Source organism: Silurus meridionalis, chromosome 8, assembly GCF_014805685.1.
Source record: "Silurus meridionalis isolate SWU-2019-XX chromosome 8, ASM1480568v1, whole genome shotgun sequence".
Taxonomy (NCBI): domain Eukaryota; kingdom Metazoa; phylum Chordata; class Actinopteri; order Siluriformes; family Siluridae; genus Silurus; species Silurus meridionalis.
This window is the reverse complement of record NC_060891.1, coordinates 29,376,611-29,398,780: the sequence shown is the minus strand read 5'-3', so window position 1 is coordinate 29,398,780 and position 22,170 is coordinate 29,376,611. Positions and strand designations below refer to the sequence as shown.

At 44.9% G+C, this 22,170-nt stretch overlaps 1 protein-coding gene across 1 annotated transcript in view; it reads right to left on the bottom strand.

The window, feature by feature from the left end:
• The window catches only part of LOC124390111 (solute carrier family 22 member 7-like), a 36,237-nt gene extending 26,667 nt beyond the window's left edge, over positions 1 to 9,570 (bottom strand). The window contains exon 1 of the mRNA XM_046855835.1: positions 9,125 to 9,570. Coding sequence (XP_046711791.1) covers positions 9,125 to 9,502 — 378 coding nt within the window. The 5' untranslated portion in view covers positions 9,503 to 9,570. The remainder of the gene's footprint in view (positions 1 to 9,124) is intronic.
• Positions 9,571 to 22,170: the final 12,600 nt, after the last annotated feature.

Genomic DNA, 22,170 nt, shown 5'->3' with positions numbered 1-22,170 from the left:
AGCCTGCCACTGTGTCAATGGATCTCTAACTTCCTGACTGACAGACCACAAGCTGTACGGGTGGACAAACACACTTCATCCACCCTCACCCTCAGCACTGGAGGGTTGTGTTCTGAGCCCCCTGCTGTACTCACTGTACACATATGACTGTGTGGCCACTTCCAACTCCACAACCATCACCAGGTTTGCTGACGACACTGTTGTGGTGGGCCTGATCTCCAACAACGACAAGACGGCCTACCTACAGGAGGTTAAAAACCTGGAGAGATGGTGCCAGGAGAACAACCTTCTCCTGAACGTCAGCAAGACTAAAGAGTTGATCGTGGACTTCAGCACGAAGTAGGATCGGTCTTACCAACCGCTAAACATCAACGGGACCCCAGTGAAGAGAGTTTCCGGTACCTTGGTGTTCACATCACACAGGACCTGTCTTGGCCCGGCAGCGTCTGTACCATCTGAGATGCTTAAGGGACTTTAAACTACCATCTCAGGTAGTTTTCAGGTAGTGTAGACTTTCTACACCTGCACCATTGAGAGCGTTGTGACAGGTAGCATCACTTACTGGTTTGGGAACAGCACCATGCAGGACAGGCGAGCCCTCCAGAGGGTGGTGTGTTCAGCTGAACATACCATCCACACCGGGCTCCCTAACCTCTAAGCTCCATCATCTACAGCTCGTGGTGCAGGACCAGAGCCAGGAAGATTGTGAAGGACCTCAGCCATCAACAATGGACTCTTTTCTCTGTTGCGGTCAGGGAAACTCCCACAGCACAGTGCACTTTATATTTTATATTTTTTATACCACACAATTCCGCACACGGACACTTTACACCACACCATACTGTACACGGTCACTTATGGACACTATACACCACACCATACCGCACACAGACACTTTATGGACTATCAAAAACCATGTTTAAATTGTTATTGTTTACTGTTGTTTACTGTTTAACTGCTATATATATATATAGTACAGACCAAAAGTTTGGACACACCTTCTCATTCAAAGAGTTTTCTTTATTTTCATGACTATGAAAATTGTAGAGTCACACTGAAGGCATCAAGGGCTATTTGACCAAGAAGGAGAGTGATGGGGTGCTGCGCCAGATGACCTGGCCTCCACAGTCACTGGACCTGAACCCAATCGAGATGGTTTAGGGGTGAGCTGGACTGCAGAGTGAAGGCAAAAGGGCCAACAAGTGCCAAGCATCTCTCGGGGAACTCCTTCAAGACTGTTGGAAGACCATTTCAGGTGACTACCTCTTGAAGCTCATCAAGAGAATGCCAAGAGTGTGCAAAGCAGTAATCAAAGCAAAAGGTGGCTACTTTGAAGAACCTAGAATATGACATTTTTTGTCTTTTTTGTTATGTATATAATTCCATATATAATTCCACATGTGTTAATTCATAGTCTTGATGCCTTTAGTGTGAATCTACAATTTTCATAGTAATAAATATAAAGAAAACTCTTTGAATGAGAAGGTATGTCCAAACTTTTGGATCTTTATATCCTTATATATTCTTATTTTTATATAGTTTTTATACTTTATTTATCTGCCTTCTTTTTCTTTGTTTTATTTTTATTTTATTTTGTATTATTTCACCCCATTCTATTCCCTCATGCCATTTGATTTGATTTGATTTGACATGCACACCATCAATAGGTAGTAATGATTTCATGAACTTTTTTAATAATAAAGTTGAAAACATCAGGCAAGAAATCCAGACAATTTAAATAAATCCAAACTATTTTATAAATAACCCTGTAGACAGCAGTGTCATTATAACAGACCATTAATTACAACGTTTTACTCCTATTCAAGAGAACGACTTCATTTCATTAATTTCCTCATCAAAATCATCAACCTGCATTCTCCATCCCTCACCTACAAGTTTCCTCAAACAGATCATTCCAGAGGGAATTGAACCTGTTTTAAAATAATAAACTCTTCCACTAGCACTGGTTTTGTACCTAAATCTTTTGTACCAGTTATCAACCCCTAATTAAGAAACCTGACCTTCACCCTGTCAGCTGTCCAACTACAGTCCAATATCAAACCTCCTCTTTATCTCCAAGATTCTAGAAAAGGTTGTAGCACAGCAGTTCTGCTCACATCTACTGAGAAATAACATTTATGAAATGTATCAGTCAGGATTTCGGCCTCATTATAGCACAGAGACGGCGCTAGTTAAGGCGGTAAATGACTGGTATTGGCCTCTGATCAGGGTTTTGTCTCTTTACTTGTTTTGCTTGACCTCAGTGCAGCTTTTCACACCATTGATCATAATCTCCTGCTTGCTGGACTGGAGAACATTGTTGGAATAAAGGGAACAGCTCTCTCTTGGCTTAGGTCTTATCTGACTGATCACTATCAGTTTGTTGATGTAAATGGTGAGTTCTCCACACTCTTTGAGGTAAAGTTTGTATTCTGCAAGGATCTGTCTTAGGCCCACTGCTTTTCTCTTTATATCTGCTGCCTCTGGGTGAAATTATACATAAACATGGGATTCGCTTCCATTGCTATGCTGATGACACACAGCTGTATATTTCAGCAAAGCCAGATGAGAGAGATCAGCTTAACAATGTTGAGGAGTGTGTAAAGTACATTAGACACTGGATGCTTGATAACTTTCTTCTGCTCAACTCAGATAAGATGGAAGTACTTTTACTAGGACCACATGCAGCTAGAAGTGAACTTTCTGATTCTGTAGCATCTCTGGATGGTGTTTCTGTCTCAGCGTGTACAGCAGTCAAAGACCTCGGTGTGATTTTTGACCCGGGTCTTTCCTTTGAGTCTCACGTGAATAATATTACCAGGATCTCCTTCTTTCACCTTACAAATATTGCTAAAATTAGAAATATGATGTTACTGGATCCATAAAAACTAGTTGATGCTTTTGTAACATCTAGGTTAGACTACTGTAACGCTTTACTGTCTGGGTGTTGGAGTAAGTGCAGAAATAAGCTTCAGTTAGTTCAGAATGCAGCAGCAAGGGTCCTCACTAGATCTAGAAAATATTAGCACATCAGCCCTGTTTTAATCATCTACACTGCTCCCAATTACATCTCACACTGATTATAAAATACTACTACTGACGTATAAAGCACTTAACGCTCTCACGCCACAGTATCTGAGTGAACTTCTGTACCAGTATGATCCTTTACGTCTACTTAGATCAAAAGGTGCAGGCTATTTGTTGGTACCTCAAATAATGAAGACTCCAGCAGGGGGCAGATGTTTCTCTTATAAACCCCACAGTTATGGAACAACCTTCCAACCAGTGTTTGGGACTCAGATACAGTCTCAGTGTTCAAGTCGAGGCTGAACACATATTTATTTAGTGGAGTCTTTAGACAGTAGGTGTTTGTGAGGTAAAGGAGCAGATCTGGAGGGATCATGGATATGGAGTGTTTGGTGAACTGGGATATTTGGATGCTGTCGTCCTGTCAACCTCTTCTCTCTTTCTCTCTCTCTCTCTCTCTCTCTCTCTCTCTCTCTCTCTCTCTCTCTCTCTCTCTGTCGAGTTAAACATGCTCCTGAGGTTTCAGTGATCACTGTTCCTGCCCCTCTCCCCTCTGTGGATCTTCCCACTTCAAGTCAAGTCAAGAGTCAAGAAGCTTTTATTGTCATTTCAACCATATATAGCTGATGCAGTATACAGTGAAATGAAACAACGTTCCTCCTGAACCCAGGTGCTACATAAAACAACATAAAACAACAGTCACAGAACAGAAGAACACAGGGCCAAGAACTAAGATCTTTGCCACATAAAGTGCATGTGTGCAACTGGTGCAAACAGTGCAAAAGGCAACACAGGACAGTGCAAGACAGTACACAATACACAAAATATAAAAATAAAAACAGCAATAGCTCCGCCAGTAAAACCTGTCATGACAGGATAAGGTGCACAGTAGCAGAAATATGTAACACAGTAGCAGAAAAAGGTAACAGAGAAATGTAAACAGAATTGTGCAATTCTATAATAGCAGCAATCAAAAATAAAGTGAACAGTGACCAAAGGATTTGGACAGAATATTGTGCAAAGAGAACAAGTCCCTGAAGATCAGCAACAAACGGCATGTAAACATTTTGCGATGATGAAAGGTGAATGGTGCTGAAACCTGGGTGTGCGAAGTGTATGTGTGTTGAGTCCGGTTGTACAGACCAGTCACTCAGTTGTGTGTAAGTGTGTGTGTGTGTGTGTGTGTGCGTGTGTGAGAGAGAGAGTTCAGTTCAGATGTTTGTTCAGTAGCCTGACGGCTTGCGGGAAAAAACTGTTGCACAGTTTTGATCTGACGGCCCGAATGCTTCGGAACCGTTTTCCTGATGGTAGGAGGGTGAAGTGTGTGTGTGACGGGTGTGTGTGATCGTCCACAATGCTGTGTGCTTTGCGGATGCAGCGTTTGGTGTAAATGTCCATGATAGAGGGGAAAGAGATTCCGATGATCTTCTCAGCTGTCCTCACTATCCTCTGTAGGGTCTTGCGATCCGAGACGGTGCAGTTCCCAAACCAGGCAGTGATGCTCTCGATGGTCCCTCTATAGAACATGGACAGGATGGGGGGAGGGAGATGAGCTTTCCTCAGCCTTCTCAGGAAGTAGAGACGCTGCTGGGCTTTCTTGGTGATGGAGCTGGTGTTAAGTGACCAGGTGAGGTTGTCCGCCAGATGAACACCAAGGAATTTGGTGTTCTTGACGATCTCCACTGAAGATCCATCGATGATCAGTGGAGAATGGTCACTCTGTGTTCTCCTGAAGTCAACAACCATCTCTTTGGTTTTGTCCACGTTCAGAGACAGGTTGTTGGCTCCACACCAGGCTGTTAACCGTTGCACCTCCTCTCTGTATGCTGACTCGTCGTTCTTGCTGATTAGACCCACCACGGTCGTGTCATCAGCAAACTTAATGATATGATTCGAGCTGTGCATTGGTGCACTGTCGTGAGTCAGCAGAGTGAACAGCAGTGGACTGAGCACACAGCCCTGAGGGGCTCCAGTGCTGAGTGTGGTGGTGCTGGAGATGCTGTTCCCGATCCGTACTGACTGAAGTCTCTCAGTCAGGAAGTCCAGGATCCAGTTGCAGAGAGAGGTGTTCAGGCCCAGTAGGCTCAGCTTCTCGATCAGGTGCTAAAGAATAATTGTGTTGAATGCTGAACTGAAGTCTATGAACAGCATCCTTACATAAGTGTCCTTGTTATCCAGATGGGTGAGGGCCAGATGGAGGGTTGTGGAGATGGCATCGTCCGTGGAGCGGTTTGGAAGATACACAAACTGCATGGGGTCCAGTGCGGGTGGGAGCTGGGTCTTTATGTGCCTCATGACAAGCCTCTCGAAGCACTTCATCATGATGGGTGTGAGTGCAACAGGACGATAGTCATTGAGGCAGGACACAGAAGACTTCTTCGGCACAGGAATGATGGTCGTCGTCTTGAGGCACATAGGAACAGTGGCGCTGCTCACTGAGATGTTGAAGATGTCAGTGAAGACATCTGCTAGTTGTTCTGCACATTCCCTGAGCACTCTGCCAGGAATGTTGTCAGGTCCAGCAGACTTCCGTGGGTTAACTCTGCATAGAGTTTTCCTCACTTCAGCCGTGGTTAGACATAGCACCTGGTCACTGGGAGGAGGGATGGTCTTCCTCGCCACCACGTTGTTCTGCACCTCGAACCGGGCATAGAAGTCGTTCAGCGCATCTGGAAGAGAGGCGTCACGGTCACAAGCAGGTGATGTGGTCTTGTAATTCGTGATCGCCTGGATGCCCTGCCACATGCACCGGGTGTCTCCGCTGTCCTGGAAGTGGCCATGGATTCTCTTGGCGTGTGCGCGCTTCGCCTCTCTGATGGCACGGGACAGTTTGGCTCTTGCTGTTTTTAAGGCCGTCTTGTCCCCTGCTCTGAAGGCAGAGTCTCTTGTTTTTAGCAGTGCACGCACCTTGGCGGTCATCCATGGCTTCTGGTTGGAGCGTGTAGTGATGGTCTTGGAGATAGTCACGTCATCAATGCACTTGCCGATGTAGCTGGTCACTGTTGACGTGTACTCCTCCAAGTTGATGAAATCGCCATTGGTTGCAGCTTCCCTGAACATGTCCCAGTCGGTGCATTCAAAACAGTCCTGGAGAGCAGACATGGATCCTGCTGGCCAGGTTCTCACTTGTTTTTGAGCTGGTCTTGAACGCCTGCTGAGTGGTTTGTATGCTGGGATCAACATAACAGAGATGTGGTCTGAGTACCCAAGGTGGGGGCGGGGCTTCGCCCGGTATGCGCCCCGGATGTTTGTGTAAACAACATCCAGCGTGTTTTCTCCTCTGGTTGCAAATTCCACATTCTGATAGAATTTGGGAAGCACAGTCCTGAGATTTGCGTGATTAAAATCTCCGGCGACTATAAACAGTCCGTCAGGGTGTGTGTTTTGAAGTCCGCTAATGGTCCCGTAGAGTACACTGAGTGCTTCCTTAGCATTAGCGCTAGGTGGTATGTACACTCCGAGCACAATAGCGGTGGTGAATTCCCGTGGTAAATAAAAAGGTCTACATCTCACAACAATAAACTCCAGCAGCGATGAGCAGTAGGTAGAAACAAGCACAGAGTTCTTACACCATTCCGTGTTGATGTAAACACACAGACCGCCGCCGCGAGTCTTACCGCACAGAGCTGCATTTCTGTCGGCATGAAACGCGGCTAGCCCGTCCAGCTGGATGGTGGCGTCCGGAACTCTGTCGCTCAGCCACGTCTCAGTAAACACAAAAACGCAGCAGTGTCTGTACTCACGCCGAGTAGCTTGTTGGAGTCTGATGTAGTCTAATTTATTGTCCAGGGAGCAGACATTTGCCAGCAGTAGTGATGGTAGAGCGGGCCGGCTAGGGTTGCTCCGATGTCCATGTGTTGTGTAGGGCGGGCTACAGAATAAAGGTAGCACCATTTTGGGTCCGGAGCGGCCGCTGCAAGCTACTGCCGCGCCGCCTTAGTCCTGATCTGCCTCTGGATGATGTTCTATTCGTTTGGAGGGGACTCTGTGCAGCTTGGGACGGTAATAAATGGACATTCAGTGGCACACAGATGAGGATCAGGTTACCTCTTGAGTCTGGTTCCTCTCGATGTTTCTTCCTTCTGCATCTCAGGGAGTTTTTCCTTCACCACAGTCGCCACCGACTTGTTCATCAGGGACAAACTTACACTTATAAACAACATATTAATTTTTTATCACCACATTATTTATGTAAAGCTGCTCTGAGACAATGTTCATTGTTAAAAGCGCAACACAAATAAACATGAATTGAATTGAATTGAATTGAATTGAATTGAATTGAACTCGTCCCACTCCTTTACCCAGTCAGCAGCATTACTGCGGTCACTGTGGGTTTCCTGCAGCATAACAACATCAACATGTTTCTGTTTTATAAGCTTATAAAGCTTTACTCTCTTTCTATAATCCCTCACTCCATTTATATTAAAACTCACAACTTGAATCCCGTTCATTAAAATAAAATGTAAGTAAAACAAACAAATGCTAAAAAACTAAATGTAAAACACATCACACACTCTATCAGTCTTCATCTGAGTTTTCCCTTTTGACCTTGATCAGCTTCTTCAGTCTAAACATTTCTTGATCAGTAAAAGCACCTTCTCATCTGAAATGTTTTATATCATGTATAAACTGTTTACAGTCCAGAAAAACTCTTCGACTGCCACTTGGTGGTTCTTAAAAAAGCTTGTTTATGTCCTCAGCGCTTTATTATACGTTTAACGGTTCTTCTTGTGAGTCTAGACCAAAAACTGAATCAGACATTGCGTCTTCACTGTCTGATTCAGGTTCCTCCACCGCCATATCTTTTTTCGCCTGCTTTTTGCCTTGTCCCCTACCTCGTTTCTTTGTTTTTGGTCTGTACTTTACATTAAACAGGGGCTCGTCTTCTATCTCCACATCTCCCCTGTCCCCTTGCACTGGTGTAGTCACTCTGCACCCCTGTGCCTGCCTCTGCCACTGTAGGCAGCTCCAGCACTGCTCCAGAGTCCACTGTGACTTTTTCAAGTGCACATGATTTATCTGGGTCTAGTTCAGCCATGCAAGGCTTCTCCCAATCCAGTTATGCCGAATCGGGTTTCTCCTGCTCCGGTTGGGCCGAGCAGAGCTTCTCCTGGTCCGGGTCAGCCAATCAGGGCTTCTCTGGGGTGGGTCTGTCACTAGTGGAGCTCTGGGCTACAGGATGAGCCTAGGGCTTACGCTCCCTGGGCCCTGGTGCAGCAGCAGTTGCGGGGATTTCAGCAGCAGGCCGAACTGAAACAACAGGGGGAACAATTTCAGAAGGTTCAGCTGCTTCCTGCCCCGGGCACTTGTAAACACCAGGGTCACTCTGTCTTTTAGGACAGGCGTGAACAAGATGCCCAAACTGACCACATTTAAAACATTTTATTTTGGCATCCGAGGAAACTAAGATGTTATAATCAAAACAATCAATCCTGAACTTAAACACCACATTTAGTTCAACCAGACCTTTATTAAGGACCATAAACACCATCCGCCTGAAAGACACCAAATGCTTAATCAGTGAGGACTTACAGCCAAGGGGGATTTTCTTCATGGAGGAGACCGTTTGCCTGTACAGAGACAGCTCTTTCAGAATTGCTTCATCACTAATAAAGGGAGGAACATTAGATAGCATTACCTTTTTAGCAGGAGAACAGAGTGGAGAAACCAGTACACACTCATTATTAATAACAATTCCTTTCTGGATCAGTTTATTCACTTTCTCAATACTGTTAAAAAAACAACACACAATTGCACAGTTCATGTGGGAGGCAGAGACAATGTCCTCATGCCCCACCACATTTCCAACCGCTAACACACACACACACACACACACACACACACACACACACACACACATTCCACTACACTCGCCCTGCACACCACCCGCACACCGTGCTGGTGGAAAAAGGGAAAAAAATTGTCAACAAGCCAACCGTTCTCACCCTCTACACGCCACGCTCGCCCTTCCCCCACACATGCACAGAGAGAAAGAGAGTATTCTAATGTAGATATTAATTATCTAAATTTAAAATCAGATGTTTATATTAAATTAAATCTGTTTTGAAGTATCTGCTGCTGGTCTGCTGGAACATACCTCTGAAGCTAATGTGCTGATGAAGGTGCTGTTATCGTATATCCATCCATTCTGACATTCAACCACTAAAACATCTGTGTAGTTTGATTCTTTCAGATGTGTATCATTTAAAAGGTGGTACTGTGGTTCTGAGAACATGTGGCAGGAAGTGAAGGTTCCATCGTTCTGTTTAGGAATGTTGATGATCATTCTCTGCTCCAGCGTTAGGTTCCCATCCTCAGAGCCGAGGTTGCAGTGATGAGGAGGAATCGCACCGATGTAGTTGTTTAACAGAAAGTGACACGGTAACGTGAATCGGCCAATAAAACTGAGAAACACAACCATCTTCTGGAACCTTCCAAAGCCATCAAGCTCTTCCAAGAGATCCTCAAATTTCATACTGATGTTTTTTGGAGATGTAAAGCTAGAACTCGTTTATCTTCTGATGTTTCTGTGTCTGCACTCGTTCTCTCTCACACTCTTTCAATCCAATCTCTATTTCACACAAATATTAAATTTCTACCAGTCCAAAGGTCAAATCAAGTCTCAAAAAATCTCTAAACTCACTGTAAATATTTGACATCTTTCAAATGGAACTATTTCACACAGTGATTTATCAGCTGCTTTTTATCTCCAGAGAAGGTTTCTGAAAATATACAAACACTTAAATGTCTCATCAGATTCATGCATGAGTGAGAATTTTATGATCAGAGTGATTGTTTGGTTCATCATGAACCTCCAAGCTTTTTTGTTTTAATGATCCCTGACTCTATTCCATCTCCTCAGTGAGCCCTCAGAGAAAAGATCAGAGTTCTGAGTACAGGTTTAATCCAGAAATACATTTACATCATTGTTCACATCTCTGATATCACTACTGACTCAGCGTTATTTAGAAGTTACACATGTGGGGCAGATTTTGTCTAAAACAAAGACATGTCTCAGTTTCACTCGTGTCTTCATCCAAGAAAGTAGACCCTGGGCACCTCAGAGGTGTAAACTACACACAGTTATGTTTATAATCTGAATGTGGAGCTCAGAAAATCTCTGAAGCTGCTGCAAACCTGCCACTGAACACCAGGAACTTTCCTCACAAATACACTGATGTTCCTGTAGATGGAGTATAAAGTGTAACTAAATCAGATTTCTGTGAGACGTACTAAATCATCTGAAAAATAAGCAATTTAATGGCATCAACACATCTGAAAAAAGTTGGGACCAGGCCATGTTTACCACTGTGTGGTGTCCCCTCTTCTCTTTATAACAGTCTGCAAATGTCTGGGGACTGAGGAGACAAGTTGCTCAAGTTTAGGAATAGGAATGTTCTCCCATTCTTGTCTAATACAGGCTTCTAGTTGCTCAACTGTCTCAGGTCTTCTTTGTCACATTTTCCTCTTTATGATGCACCAAATGTTTTCTATGGGTGAAAGATCTGGAATGCAGGCTGGCCATTTCAGTACCTGGATCCTTCTTCTACGCAGCCATGATGTTGTAATTGATGCAGTATGTGGTCTGGCATTGACATGTTGGAAAATACAAGGTCTTCCCTGAAAGAGACGACGTCTGGATGGGAGCGTCTGTAGTTCTAGAACTTGGATATACCTTTCAGCATTGATGGTGCCTTTCCAGATGTGTAAGCTGCCCATGCCACACACACTCATGCAACACCGTACCATCAGAGATGCAGGCTTCTGAACTGAGCGCTGAGAACAACTTGGGTTGTCCTTATCCTCTTTAGTCCGGATGACATGGCGTCCCAGTTTTCCAAAAAGAACTTCACATTTTGATTCGTCTGACCACAGAACAGTTTTCCACTTTGTCACAGTCCATTTTAAATGAGCCTTGGTCCTAAGAAAACGCCTGAGCTTCTGGATCATGTTTAGATATGGCTTCTTACTACTACTGACGTATAAAGCACTTAACGGTCTCGCACCGAAGTATTTGAGTGAACTTCTGTACCAGTATGATCCTCCACGCCTACTTAGATCAGAAGGTGCTGGCTATCTGTTGGTTCCTCAAATAATGAAGACTACAGCAGGGGGCAGATCTTTCTCTTATAAAGCCCCATAGTTATGGAACAGCCTTCCAACCACTGTGTTCGGGACACAGACACAGTCTCAGTGTTCAAGTCGAGGTTGAAAACGTATTTATTTAGTCAAGCCTTTTATCAGTAGATTTTTTTCTTAGGTAAAGGCTCAGATCTGGAAAGAACATGGATATAGAGTGTTTGGTGAACTAGGATATTTGTATGCTGTCGTCCCCTCACATTCACACGTTTGTTGACGGTGGTGTGGTGGGTCGTCTCTTATCACAGAGATCCCTCATGTCTGTGTTACCTTCTGGTTCTCCCTTTTAGTTATGCTGCCATAGCGAGTCTTGCCGGAGTCCAAACTGCACAGTGACATTAACTTTCATTCAACAATAAGGAGACTTAATAATCCATATCCTTCTCTTCCAGTCACCCTCTTCTCTCTCTCTCTCTCTCTCTCTCTCTCTCTCTCTCTCTCTCTCTCGGTCAAGTTAAACATGCTCCTGAGGTTCCAGTGACCACTGTTCCAGCCCCTCTCCCCTCCGTGGATCTTCCTACTTCGTCCAGGCCTGCCTCTGGATTGTGTTCTCTTCGACTGGATGCCACTCTGTGCAGCTTGGGACGGTTTCTCATCAACACCTTGGGTGGTTCCATGAAATTCTGGAGTAAGAACGGGCGCTTTAAGGATGGATTGGACTGTAGTTAATGTCAACAGTCTGCTACACTGACTCAGGATACTGATCATAACTGTACCCTGCAACATTGTATATCTGCTTCAAATGGACATTCGGTGCAACCCAGATGAGGATGGGTTCCCTCTTGAGTCTGGTTCCTCTCAAGGTTTCTTCCTTATGCCATCTCGGGGAGTTTTTCCTTGCCACAGTTGCTCATCAGGGACAAACTTACTTACAAAGAACATATTTACTTTTAATCACCACATTATCTGTGTAAAGCTGCTTTGAGACAATGTTCATTGGTAAAAGCGCTATATAAATAAAAATGAATTGAATTGAATTGAAGTGAATTCTTTTTTGAGCTATAGAGTTTTAGCCGGCGACGGCAAATGGCACGGTGGATTGTGTTCACCGTCAATGTTTTCTGGAAGTTTTCCTGAGCCCATGTTGTGATTTCCATTACAGTAGCATTCCTGTATGTGATGCAGTGCCATCTAAGGGCCCGAAGATCATGGGCATCCAGTATGGTTTTCCGGCCTTGACCCTTACGCACAGAGATTGTTCCAGATTTTTTGAATATTTGAATGATATGATCAGTTCACCATAAACCGGCCACGATCAGGTGCTCCACGTAAGATCCCTGACCGAGGAGTCCAAAGAATAATCAGGAGAGTTCGACAAGAGCCAAGAACCATTCGGGCAGAACTTCAGGAAGACCTTGCATCAGCAGGTACTGTTGTTTCAAAGAAAACTATAAGCAATGCACTGAACCGCAATGGTATCCATGCACGCTCACCACGCAAGACTCCATTGCTGAACAAAAAGCATGTTGAGGCTCAGTTAAAGTTTGCGAAAGAGCATTTGGAGAAGTCTGTGGATTATTGGGAGACTATAGTTTGGTCAGATAAAAGCAAAATTGAACTTTTTGGCAGTCATTCTACACACCATGTTTGAAGAAAGAAATGGCACTGCCCACCACCCCAAGAACACCATACCAACAGTTAAGTTTGGGGGTGGAAGCATCATGGTTTGGGGCTGCTTTTCAGCAGGGGTACTGGCAGACTTCATATTATTGAAGGCAGGATGAATGGAGAAATGTACCTGGGCATTCTGGATAAAAATCTGCTGCCATCTACCAGAAAGCTGAAAATGAAAAGAGGGTGGACATTTCAGCAAGACAATGATCCCAAACACAAGGCCAAGGAAACAATAAAGTGGTTTCAAAGAAAGAAAATCAAGTTGCTTGAATGGCCCAGTCAATCACCTGACCTAAATCCCATAGAAAATCTATGGAGAAAACTGAAGATCAAAGTTCATAAAAGAGGCCCAAGGAACCCACAAGATTTAAAGACCATTTGTGTGGAAGAATGGGCCAGAATCACTCCTGAGCAATGCAGACAAATGGTCTCTCCATACAAGAGACATCTAGAAGCTGTAATCACCAACAAAGGCTTTTCTACAAAGTATTAAATAAAGTGTGTTTAATACTTATTCCCCGTGTCATTTCACTTTATTTATTATGACTCAACTTGTATACTTAAATGTTCTGATTTCTTTGTATAAATTCAATATTTGGCTTGATGGTTACATCTGGTGGAAATTTTGTGTCAATAGCCTTACTGATAAAAATGCTGATGTGTCAAATACTTATTTTCCCGGCTGTATGTGTATGTGACAAATAAAATTTGATCTGATTTGATTTGATTTGATTGCTCTCTCCCTCCCATGTGTATTTTAAATGTGTATTTTAACCGTATGTAATATCAGGATTATTTTAGTTATATCAGGAATAACTTCTTTTATTTCACGCCAAACCAAACACTTAAAACACAAGAAATAAGAAAAAAATCACGTGTGTATATCGTGCATTGCATAAGTCACGTTAAACCCTGCGATTTCCTTTCTAAACGGTTAAATTTTTTTACAAAAATGTTGCTTATTTCTAAAAACTTGATACTTTCTTATGGTCATTCTTGTATTTGAAACTGAACTGTGATTAAATATGCTGTGCTTCCCACCAAAAAAACACGTTCCTGGATTTCTAACTGAATGAAGTTAGTTAAACAATTTACAAAGGCCAGTCTCATTCTCTTCAGACCTGTTTAATAAAACCTTTTCTGAGATTTTTCCATTTTGCTTTTTATGTTGTTAGATTTACTAATAAGTGCTAATTTAGTAATACTGAGCTATGCTAACTAATTTATTTGCATGTGTTTTAAGCTGCTAACATTTGGGAAGACATTTTACCAACTCTCTCATGAGAGGATATTCAAGATCTCTCTCCTGGTCCTGAGCACTTCCTGTGCCATGAAGACATTTGGCTTTTGACTCATAAGAAAGAACAGTTAATTTAACTTAAAATACTCGTATTATGAACCTATACCTGCTTATACCTGCTAGTGGACATCATTTCAGTGCAGATAATTTATATGTAAGTTGGTGTGGTTGAAGAATAACACACAAGTGACACATTCTGTGATAAAATAATAAATGACTTTGTCTCAGTTGATTAATGAATATATTTGTACTTTAAGGCAACACTATTCCTGTTAAAGTCCAAGGTTCATCAGTAGTTGACGAACACAATAAAAAAAAGCATGGCTCCAGCACTTTGAAGTTTTTGAAAGTTACCCAGCCCAGAACAAGTTCTCTTCACTGACAGTGAACTACAACATGTGAGATACACATACTTTGAGCAGCTGCATCTTAGAAAAGAGGGTGAAGATACCTTCTCAAAAGAACTCTTCTGCCGGCTCATCCGAAATACCATGACAAACATGATATCAATTTCAAGAGCCTCTTCAGATCATTAAAAATATCCCAATAAACATGGGTAATGCCCCGGCAAAGCGCTTAGTGGAATACTACCCTATGATAAAAGACAAGTCAGCTGGATGTAGGCATGAGTCGGTAAAGGACTTCATTTACTTAATTATGTAAAAAAATGGTTTTGCTGATAACATTGTTTCAAAACTATTCATTGATGCTTTTTTTCTGTTGTACAGGATGGTGTTGCCAATAAGCTCCTGAAGCGACTTTCAAATATCCGAAGTCCCATGAAGGCCAAACACCCTCCTTTCGAGAGAGCAGGTCAGGACAGAGAACCTTCTACAGTAAGTGATTATGATGCTGATTCCAGTGCATCAACAGTCAATCTGTCACCACCTTCAAGATCAAGCACTCCACAGGACGACAATGGCAGCATCAAGATTGGATTTTTATATTGGATGCATTACATATGTACTGATACTACAAAAAAACTGAAAACAAGCATTTCTTTTTCCTCATTAACCACTTCCACCCCACAACAAATAAAACATCAACATTGCTTATTTTAAAGTTTACTGTGTTTGTAGTCTAAATTCTGTATTTTTATATTTGGTTTCCAGCCCTCAGACGATCCTGATACCTACATTCATCGGTGCATGTTTTCCAGTCCTGTCTTGCTGGTTGGTGAGGAGAACTGCATTGTGGTTGTAGGTACAACCCCTGTTCTAACATTTTACAAAGACTTGCTCCATGAGGGGCCTCTATACCTCCTGGCTTATTACCATGCATTTTATCTCACATACCCAAAGTGAATTGCAACACTCTTGTCTGAGACTGATGAGACATGAAGTTCTGAGAGATGCCATCCACGAGCAGGATGCAACTCCCTCATAAAAAAAGGCCTTTCATGAATTGAGAATGTTTGTTGACTAATTCCTGTTTTAAACCCGTTTTATGGCTGAAGCTCTGAGATGTATGCAGTGTGTGGTTTTTTGTTTGTTTGTTTTTCAGCTCTATTTTTGCTGTTAGGAGTTTTCCTCACCCATTTTCATTAGTGTTTCATGTAGCTTTCATAAAATAATGCAAGACATTCGAGTGACTGCTGTTTGAGGCTATACAGTGTTAATCTGTGCCAGTGATTTTGCATTATTTACATTTTCCTACATTAGTTTTGGGATGTTCATCTTGCTGTGCTATTCCCCAATTGTTTAAAAACAAAATGTTCATTCTTGAATCAGCTTTACATTAAAGGGGTAGTTGACCTAAAAATGAAAATTGTCCTAATTTACTCATGGTTTTTTATGAGTATGAACTGTATGAGTTTGATTTTTGTTAACTGTCTTGTCTTCCACTGGATCTATTTTTCCCCAGTTGCTATAGAAGTCGATGGATACTGTCCACTGTCTGGTTACCAAAACTTTCTAAAATATATTCTTCTGTACTCATTAGAAGAAACTCATAGGTGTCAGGAATTCCCCGGCCACGCCCCCTTCAGCGGCTGTCAAACTTCAGGTTTCCCCAAAGCACCTCGCTCCTTCTCCCGTGCGTGATCCGCCTGCACGGAGCTGCTCGCAATCGGGCTTCAAGGCAACACCTGTGACTCGTTTCACTCGCTTCTCCCCAGCTCCTATAAAAACCCCACATTCACCCACACTCTCTGTCCGTTATTGTAGGTTCATGGTGGTATGCGTTAGTGTGTATGTTTCTCCCGCTACATACCTTCTCCTCCCGGACTCCTCGCTCTCTCCACGGCTGTATTTACCCTCCCCAGCGCACCTCGGACTACCGACGCTTCTCTGTCGCTACCTCCGCGCCGCGCTTCCTCCGTTACGCACCGTGGATATTATTACTGGACTGCCTTTTGCCAGATTATCCCGGGTATTTTGTGTTGGTTCTGCCTCTCTGTTTAAATAAACATGTGTGCTTCTATTCCAGCTTCCGCCTCCATATCCGCCGCACAACAGAATAACAGACCCCTGAAGAGGAATATACGGACAGAAAAAAAGAAAAAAAAAAAGGGGGGGGACATGATCGGATTAACGCCATGGTCCTGGAGCGAACCAGACCTCGGAGGTCGGGTTCGCTCGGCCGCGATTAAGCGGCAGCCAAGCTCCGCCTCCGGGAAAACCCGGAAGCCCACAGCCGTTTCTCGATCATGCTCGGCAGCGCCACACCTACTCGATGACGTCACGGGACTCCTGGCTCGCTTCTCCGGCAACAGGGCTGAGTGGAGCGTATTTTTACGGAGTGTGAAAAGTTATATGGAGGCGTACCCGACCAGCTTCCTGACGGTAGGAGCGAAGATCGCGTTTCACATCTCTCTACTGACTGGGGAAACTTTCTCTTTTGCCAGTGAGTTGTGGGCCGCAACTGGAGGTAAGTTCGGCTCATGCGCCCGGTTCCTGCAGCTGCTCACCAAGGAACTCGGGATGATCACGGCTGATCTCCATCTCCTCTCCCCCGCTTCCGAGAGCGCCGTTCCACAACAGAGTTTTCAGGAGATCTCCGCCCTGCTGCAGGCCCTCCAGGAGAGCTCCGCTTCACCTCAGATTCTCCAGGGGATATCCACCGTATTCCAGGCCATCCAGGATGGCTCCGTCCGACTACAGGACCTCCAGGAGCTCTCCTCCCTGCTCCAGAACCTCCAGGATGGCTCCGCCCCGCTCCAGAATCTCCGGGATGACTCAGCTCCGCTCCAGGTCTCCAAGGAGAGCTCCTCTCAGTTCCTGAGCATCCAGAGTGGCCCCAAGAGCTCTTCTCAGTTCCAGAACGTCCAGAGCGGCCCCAAGAGCTCTTCTCAGTTCCAGAGCGGCCCGAAAGCTCTTCTCAGTTCCAGAGCGTCCAGATCGGCCCCGAGAGCTCCGTTCCGCTCCAGAGAGTCCCCGAGAGCTCGGTTCCGCTCCAGAGAGTCCCCGAGAGCTCTGTTTCGCTCCAGAGAGTCCCGGAGAGCTCCGCTTCGCTCCAGAGTCCTGAAAAGAGCTCGCCTTCGTCCCAGGACCTCCAGGCAAGCTTCTCTCCGCTCCAGGGTCTCTAGGCGAGCTCCTCTCCACTCCAGGACCCCCAGGCAAACTCCTCTCCACTCCAGGGTCTCCAGGCGAGCTCCCCTCCGCTCCAGGGTCTCCAAGCAAGCTCATTTCTGCTCCAGCGTCCCAAGGAGAACCTGGTTCCGGTCCAGCGCATCCCTGAGAGCACCTCTTCACCTAATGGGATCCCGGAGCACTGAACTCATCTCTGAGACTGTGAAAGGGAAGTCAACCCGTTGCCCCCGGCTTCATCCGAAGGCGACGGCTCACCCCACAGTCTCCCAAAAGGTGACGGCTTGCCCCACAAGCACTCCGAAGACGAAGTCATGTCACAGAGCTCCACTCCCGGCGACGTCTCACTCCCGAGCTCCTCCCTCAGCGACGTCTCGCTCCCGAGCTCCTCCCTCGGCGACATCTCGCTCCCGAGCTCCTCCCTCAGCGGCGTCTCGCTCCCGAGCTCCTCCCTCGGCGACGTCGCGCTCCCAAGCTCCTCCCACGGTGACGGCTCGCCTCAGGATCCCTTTCACGGCGACGTCCTGCCTCCAAGCTCCCTGGACGGTGACAGGTCGCCCCTGAGCTACCTGGAGGGTGACGTCGCACAGATGAACCCTGCCAAGGTCATCACTCAGCCTCTGTGCTCAGTCAGGGGGTCGCTCCATCTCCGGTCTCCATCCAGAGGGTCTTCCAGCCGGTAAGCCCCGTTGAGAGCTCTGCCCTGCCTTTGGTAGTCACCAGGGTTGTCTCTCCACTCCAGGTCCCCGTGGGTGATGAGGCTCCATTCCAGACCTTCCTGGGTAACGTTGATCCGTTCCAGGTCGCCAGGGTGGTCATTGCTCAGCCTCAGGTCATCGCCAGGAACGTTACGCCTTTCCAGGTCTCCAGGGTGACCGCCTCTCAGCTCCAGACCACCGCAGAGGAAGTCGCTCAGCTGCCAATCTTCGCTGAGGGCGTGGCTCCGTTTCCGGTCTCCGCCTTGGGCTTCGCTCCATTTCAGGTCTCCTTGGAGGGCGTCTCTCGGCCACTGCTCTCCGCCGTGGATGGTACTTGGCCTCTGGACTCCATGATGGGCGCTGCTGGGTTCCAATCCTTCACCGGAAGCGTCGCTCCGCCTCCGCCGACGTTGTCGCTCTGCACCAGGTCTCCGCTGAGGGCATCGCTCCACTCCAGGTCCCCGCCGTGGACGTCATCCCGTTCTGGGTCTCCGCGGTGGCTGTCTCCGAGCTCCAGGCCTCCGCCGAGGACTCCACCCAGCCTCGGGTCGTCGCCAGGACCATCTCTCAGTTCCAGGCCTCCGTGGTGGGCGTCTCTTTCCTTCCTGCCTACGCTGGGCACGTCGCGCCACCTCAGGTCCTTGCTGGCGGCGTCATTCCGCTGCTGGTCTCCATGGGGGCCGTCTCTCCGCCTCCGGTCTGTGCCGAGGACTTCGCCCCGCTCCTGGTCTCCAAGTTGGGCTGTGCTCCGTTCCGGGACCCCGCTGGGGTCGTTGTCCTGTTCCGGCTCTCTGCAGGGGTGGTCTCTTCTCCTCAGGCCGGGTCCCCTTCGACCCTGGGAGATTGGTGGGGCCCTCCTCCGAGTGCCCTGGCCCACCAGGCGTGCTGTGGGTTCGGGGCGTCAGGTGCCGCCCCTTTGGGGGGTGGTGGTGTCAGGAATTCCCCTGCCACGCCCCCTTCGGCGGCTGTCAAACTTCGGGTTTCCCCAAAGCACCTCGCTCCTTCTCTACTCGCAATCGGGCTTCATGGGAAACACCTGTGACTCGTTTCACTCGCTTCTCCCCAGCTCCTATAAAAACCCCACATTCACCCACACTTCCTGTCCGTTATTGTAGGTTCATGGTGGTATGCGTTAGTGTGTATGTTTCTCCCGCTACATACCTTCTCCTCCCAGACTCCTCTCTCTCTCCACGGCTGTGTTTACTCTCCCCAGCGCACCTCGGACTACCGACGCTTCTCTGTCGCTACCTCCGCGCCGCGCTTCCTCCGTTACGCACCGTGGATATTATTACTGGACTGCCTTTTGCCGGATTATCCCGGGTATTTTGTGTTGGCTCTGCCTCTCTGTTTAAATAAACACGTGTGCTTCTATTCCGGCTTCCGCCTCCATATCCGCCGCGCAACAATAGGATTGAAAGAACATAAGGTTAAGTAAATTGACAGAATTTCATTTTTGGGTCACCTATCCTTTTAATACAGTATTTAATTCTATTTAATTTGTTTATTTGTATTGTGCTTTTAATAATGAACATTATCTCAGAGCAAAATAAAGAAGTTCTTTATAAGTGTAAGTTTGTCCCTGATGAACAAGCCGGTGTCGACTGTGGTGTTTGTGAAGGTGTGTGTGTGTGTGTGCCTGTGTGTATTTGGGTTTGTGCATGTGTGTCTGTGTTTGTGCATGTGTTGTGTGTGTGTGTGTGTGTGTGTGTGTGTGTGTGTGTGTGTGTGTATATTTGTATAGCATATTGTTTGTTTTTTAAGGGGGTCTTATTTTGAGAATTTTAATCTTATTTTAGAGTTTTGTGTAAAAATAGAGTTTTGTGTGCTAAATTTAAGGTAAAATATTCTAAACTTACAAACTTATGCAAATTTCTTAGTTTTAAGCGTGTTATTTTAGATTTAAGACACAAATGTTTTTTTTTTGTGACTAGATTTAAGTTTAAATATTTTAGTTTTAAAGTAGTTTTCACTAAGGTAAAAAGAAAAATGCTTTGTCTAGTTATAAAATCCAGTAGAATTTATGATCGACTAGATATTAATGCTAGTTTCAAGAATTCTTACCAAGTCAAATTTGCTTACCCCATTGGCAGATTTCTTTGCTTTATTTTAATACACTTTAACTAGATTCAAGTTAATCTTGCTTGTTTTAAGAAGGCAATTTTTTGCAGCATGCACACACACACACACACACACACACACACACACACGTCTAGAGATCTGTAATCAGGGTTTATCTCAGAAAAGTTAATATTTCAATAATGAATGTTATGAAACTCAGTAGTGTTGTAGCAGAAAAAGGCATATTGTGACCTGAATGTTCTAAAAATGAGTGATGTGTGAAGAACATGAGGCTCAGAAAAAAAGGTTTGTAAATCTTTTCCATCTTTTCTTTAATCTTCTTTAATTCTGTGTATGATATCAGTGTTTTCCTTTTTCATCTGATGTGAAATAATTATATATTATATATATATATATATTCACAATATATTATAATATATTCATATTATCTATTCATAACGTTGCAGTGGAAAAAATAGAATCAGTCTACAGACTACATCAAAATGAACAATTTTACATGCGAGTCTCCATCACTGAACAGTTTATAACCTCAGCAATGATGGAACTGTGATATGGACATTCCATGTTGAGGATGAGGATGAGATTCCCTTCTGAGTCTGGTTCCTCTCAAGGTTTCTTTCTTATGATGTCTCAGGGAGTTTTTCCCTCACCACAGTCACTGACTCTCTCATTAGAGATAAAATAATAGAGAATAATTTATGCTGATAAAGTGTATATTTGTATGGAACTGATTTCTGGGAAGCTGCTCTGGGAGAAGGTGTTTAAAACACTACACACATGGTTTTAGCAGCAGCACAGGAACAGCTGCAGAGTCCGAATCTGAACACCAGGAACTTTCCCTGTGTAACTTCTACAGGTGCTGCATTAGACGTTACACAGAAACTGTGTGTGTGTGTGTGTGTGTGTGTGTGTGTGTGTGTGTGTGTGTGTGTGTGAGAATATGTTTGTGTCTGAGTTTGTGCATGTTTGTGCGTGTATCTGTGGGTATGTGTGTGTGCGTGTGAATATGAGTCTGTGTTTAGGTTTGTGCATGTGTTTGTGTGTGGGTGTTTGTAAATATGTATGTTTGTGTATATGTGTATGTATGTATGTGTTTGTGCCTGTTTGTGTGTTTGTTAAGGGGGGAGTTTGTGCATGTTGGTGTATGTGTGTGTGCGTGTTTGTGCATGTGTGTGAATGTGTGCATTTGTTTGTGAGTGTGCGTGTTTGTTCATGTGTGTGAAGCTGTGTGTATGTGTGTTTTCCAGAGAAAATCACTTTGGACCCCACACACCGAGCCCACCCTCTCTACAAACTGTTGCCTTCTGATTGGCGCTACAGAACCCTGACCCCCAGAACACCAGGCACAAGAACAGTTTTTTCCCCCACAGGCTATAATCAGCATGAACAATTACAATATTCACAACTACACACTGTCCATCATAAATGACACGTTTCTACATAGAATCTGAATTTTCCATTTATAAACTGAACACTTGTAAATAACATCTGTACATTTATTTAACAACATTTTAACTCTGTATATTCTGCATGATGTAACTGTCTGCTTTACTGTTGCTACATTATGTCTGTACTTCTGCACTGGAGCTCCTGATGTCAAGTCAAATTCCGTGTGTGTGTAAACATACTTGGTAAAAAAGTTATTTCTGATTCTGAATATTTATGTCTGTGTTTGTATGTGCGCATGTTTGTGCATGTATGTGCAAATGTGTGTCTGCGTTTGGGTGTGTGCTTGTTTGTGTGTATCTGTGTGTGTGATTGTAAGTCTGTGTTTGGGGTTTTTTAT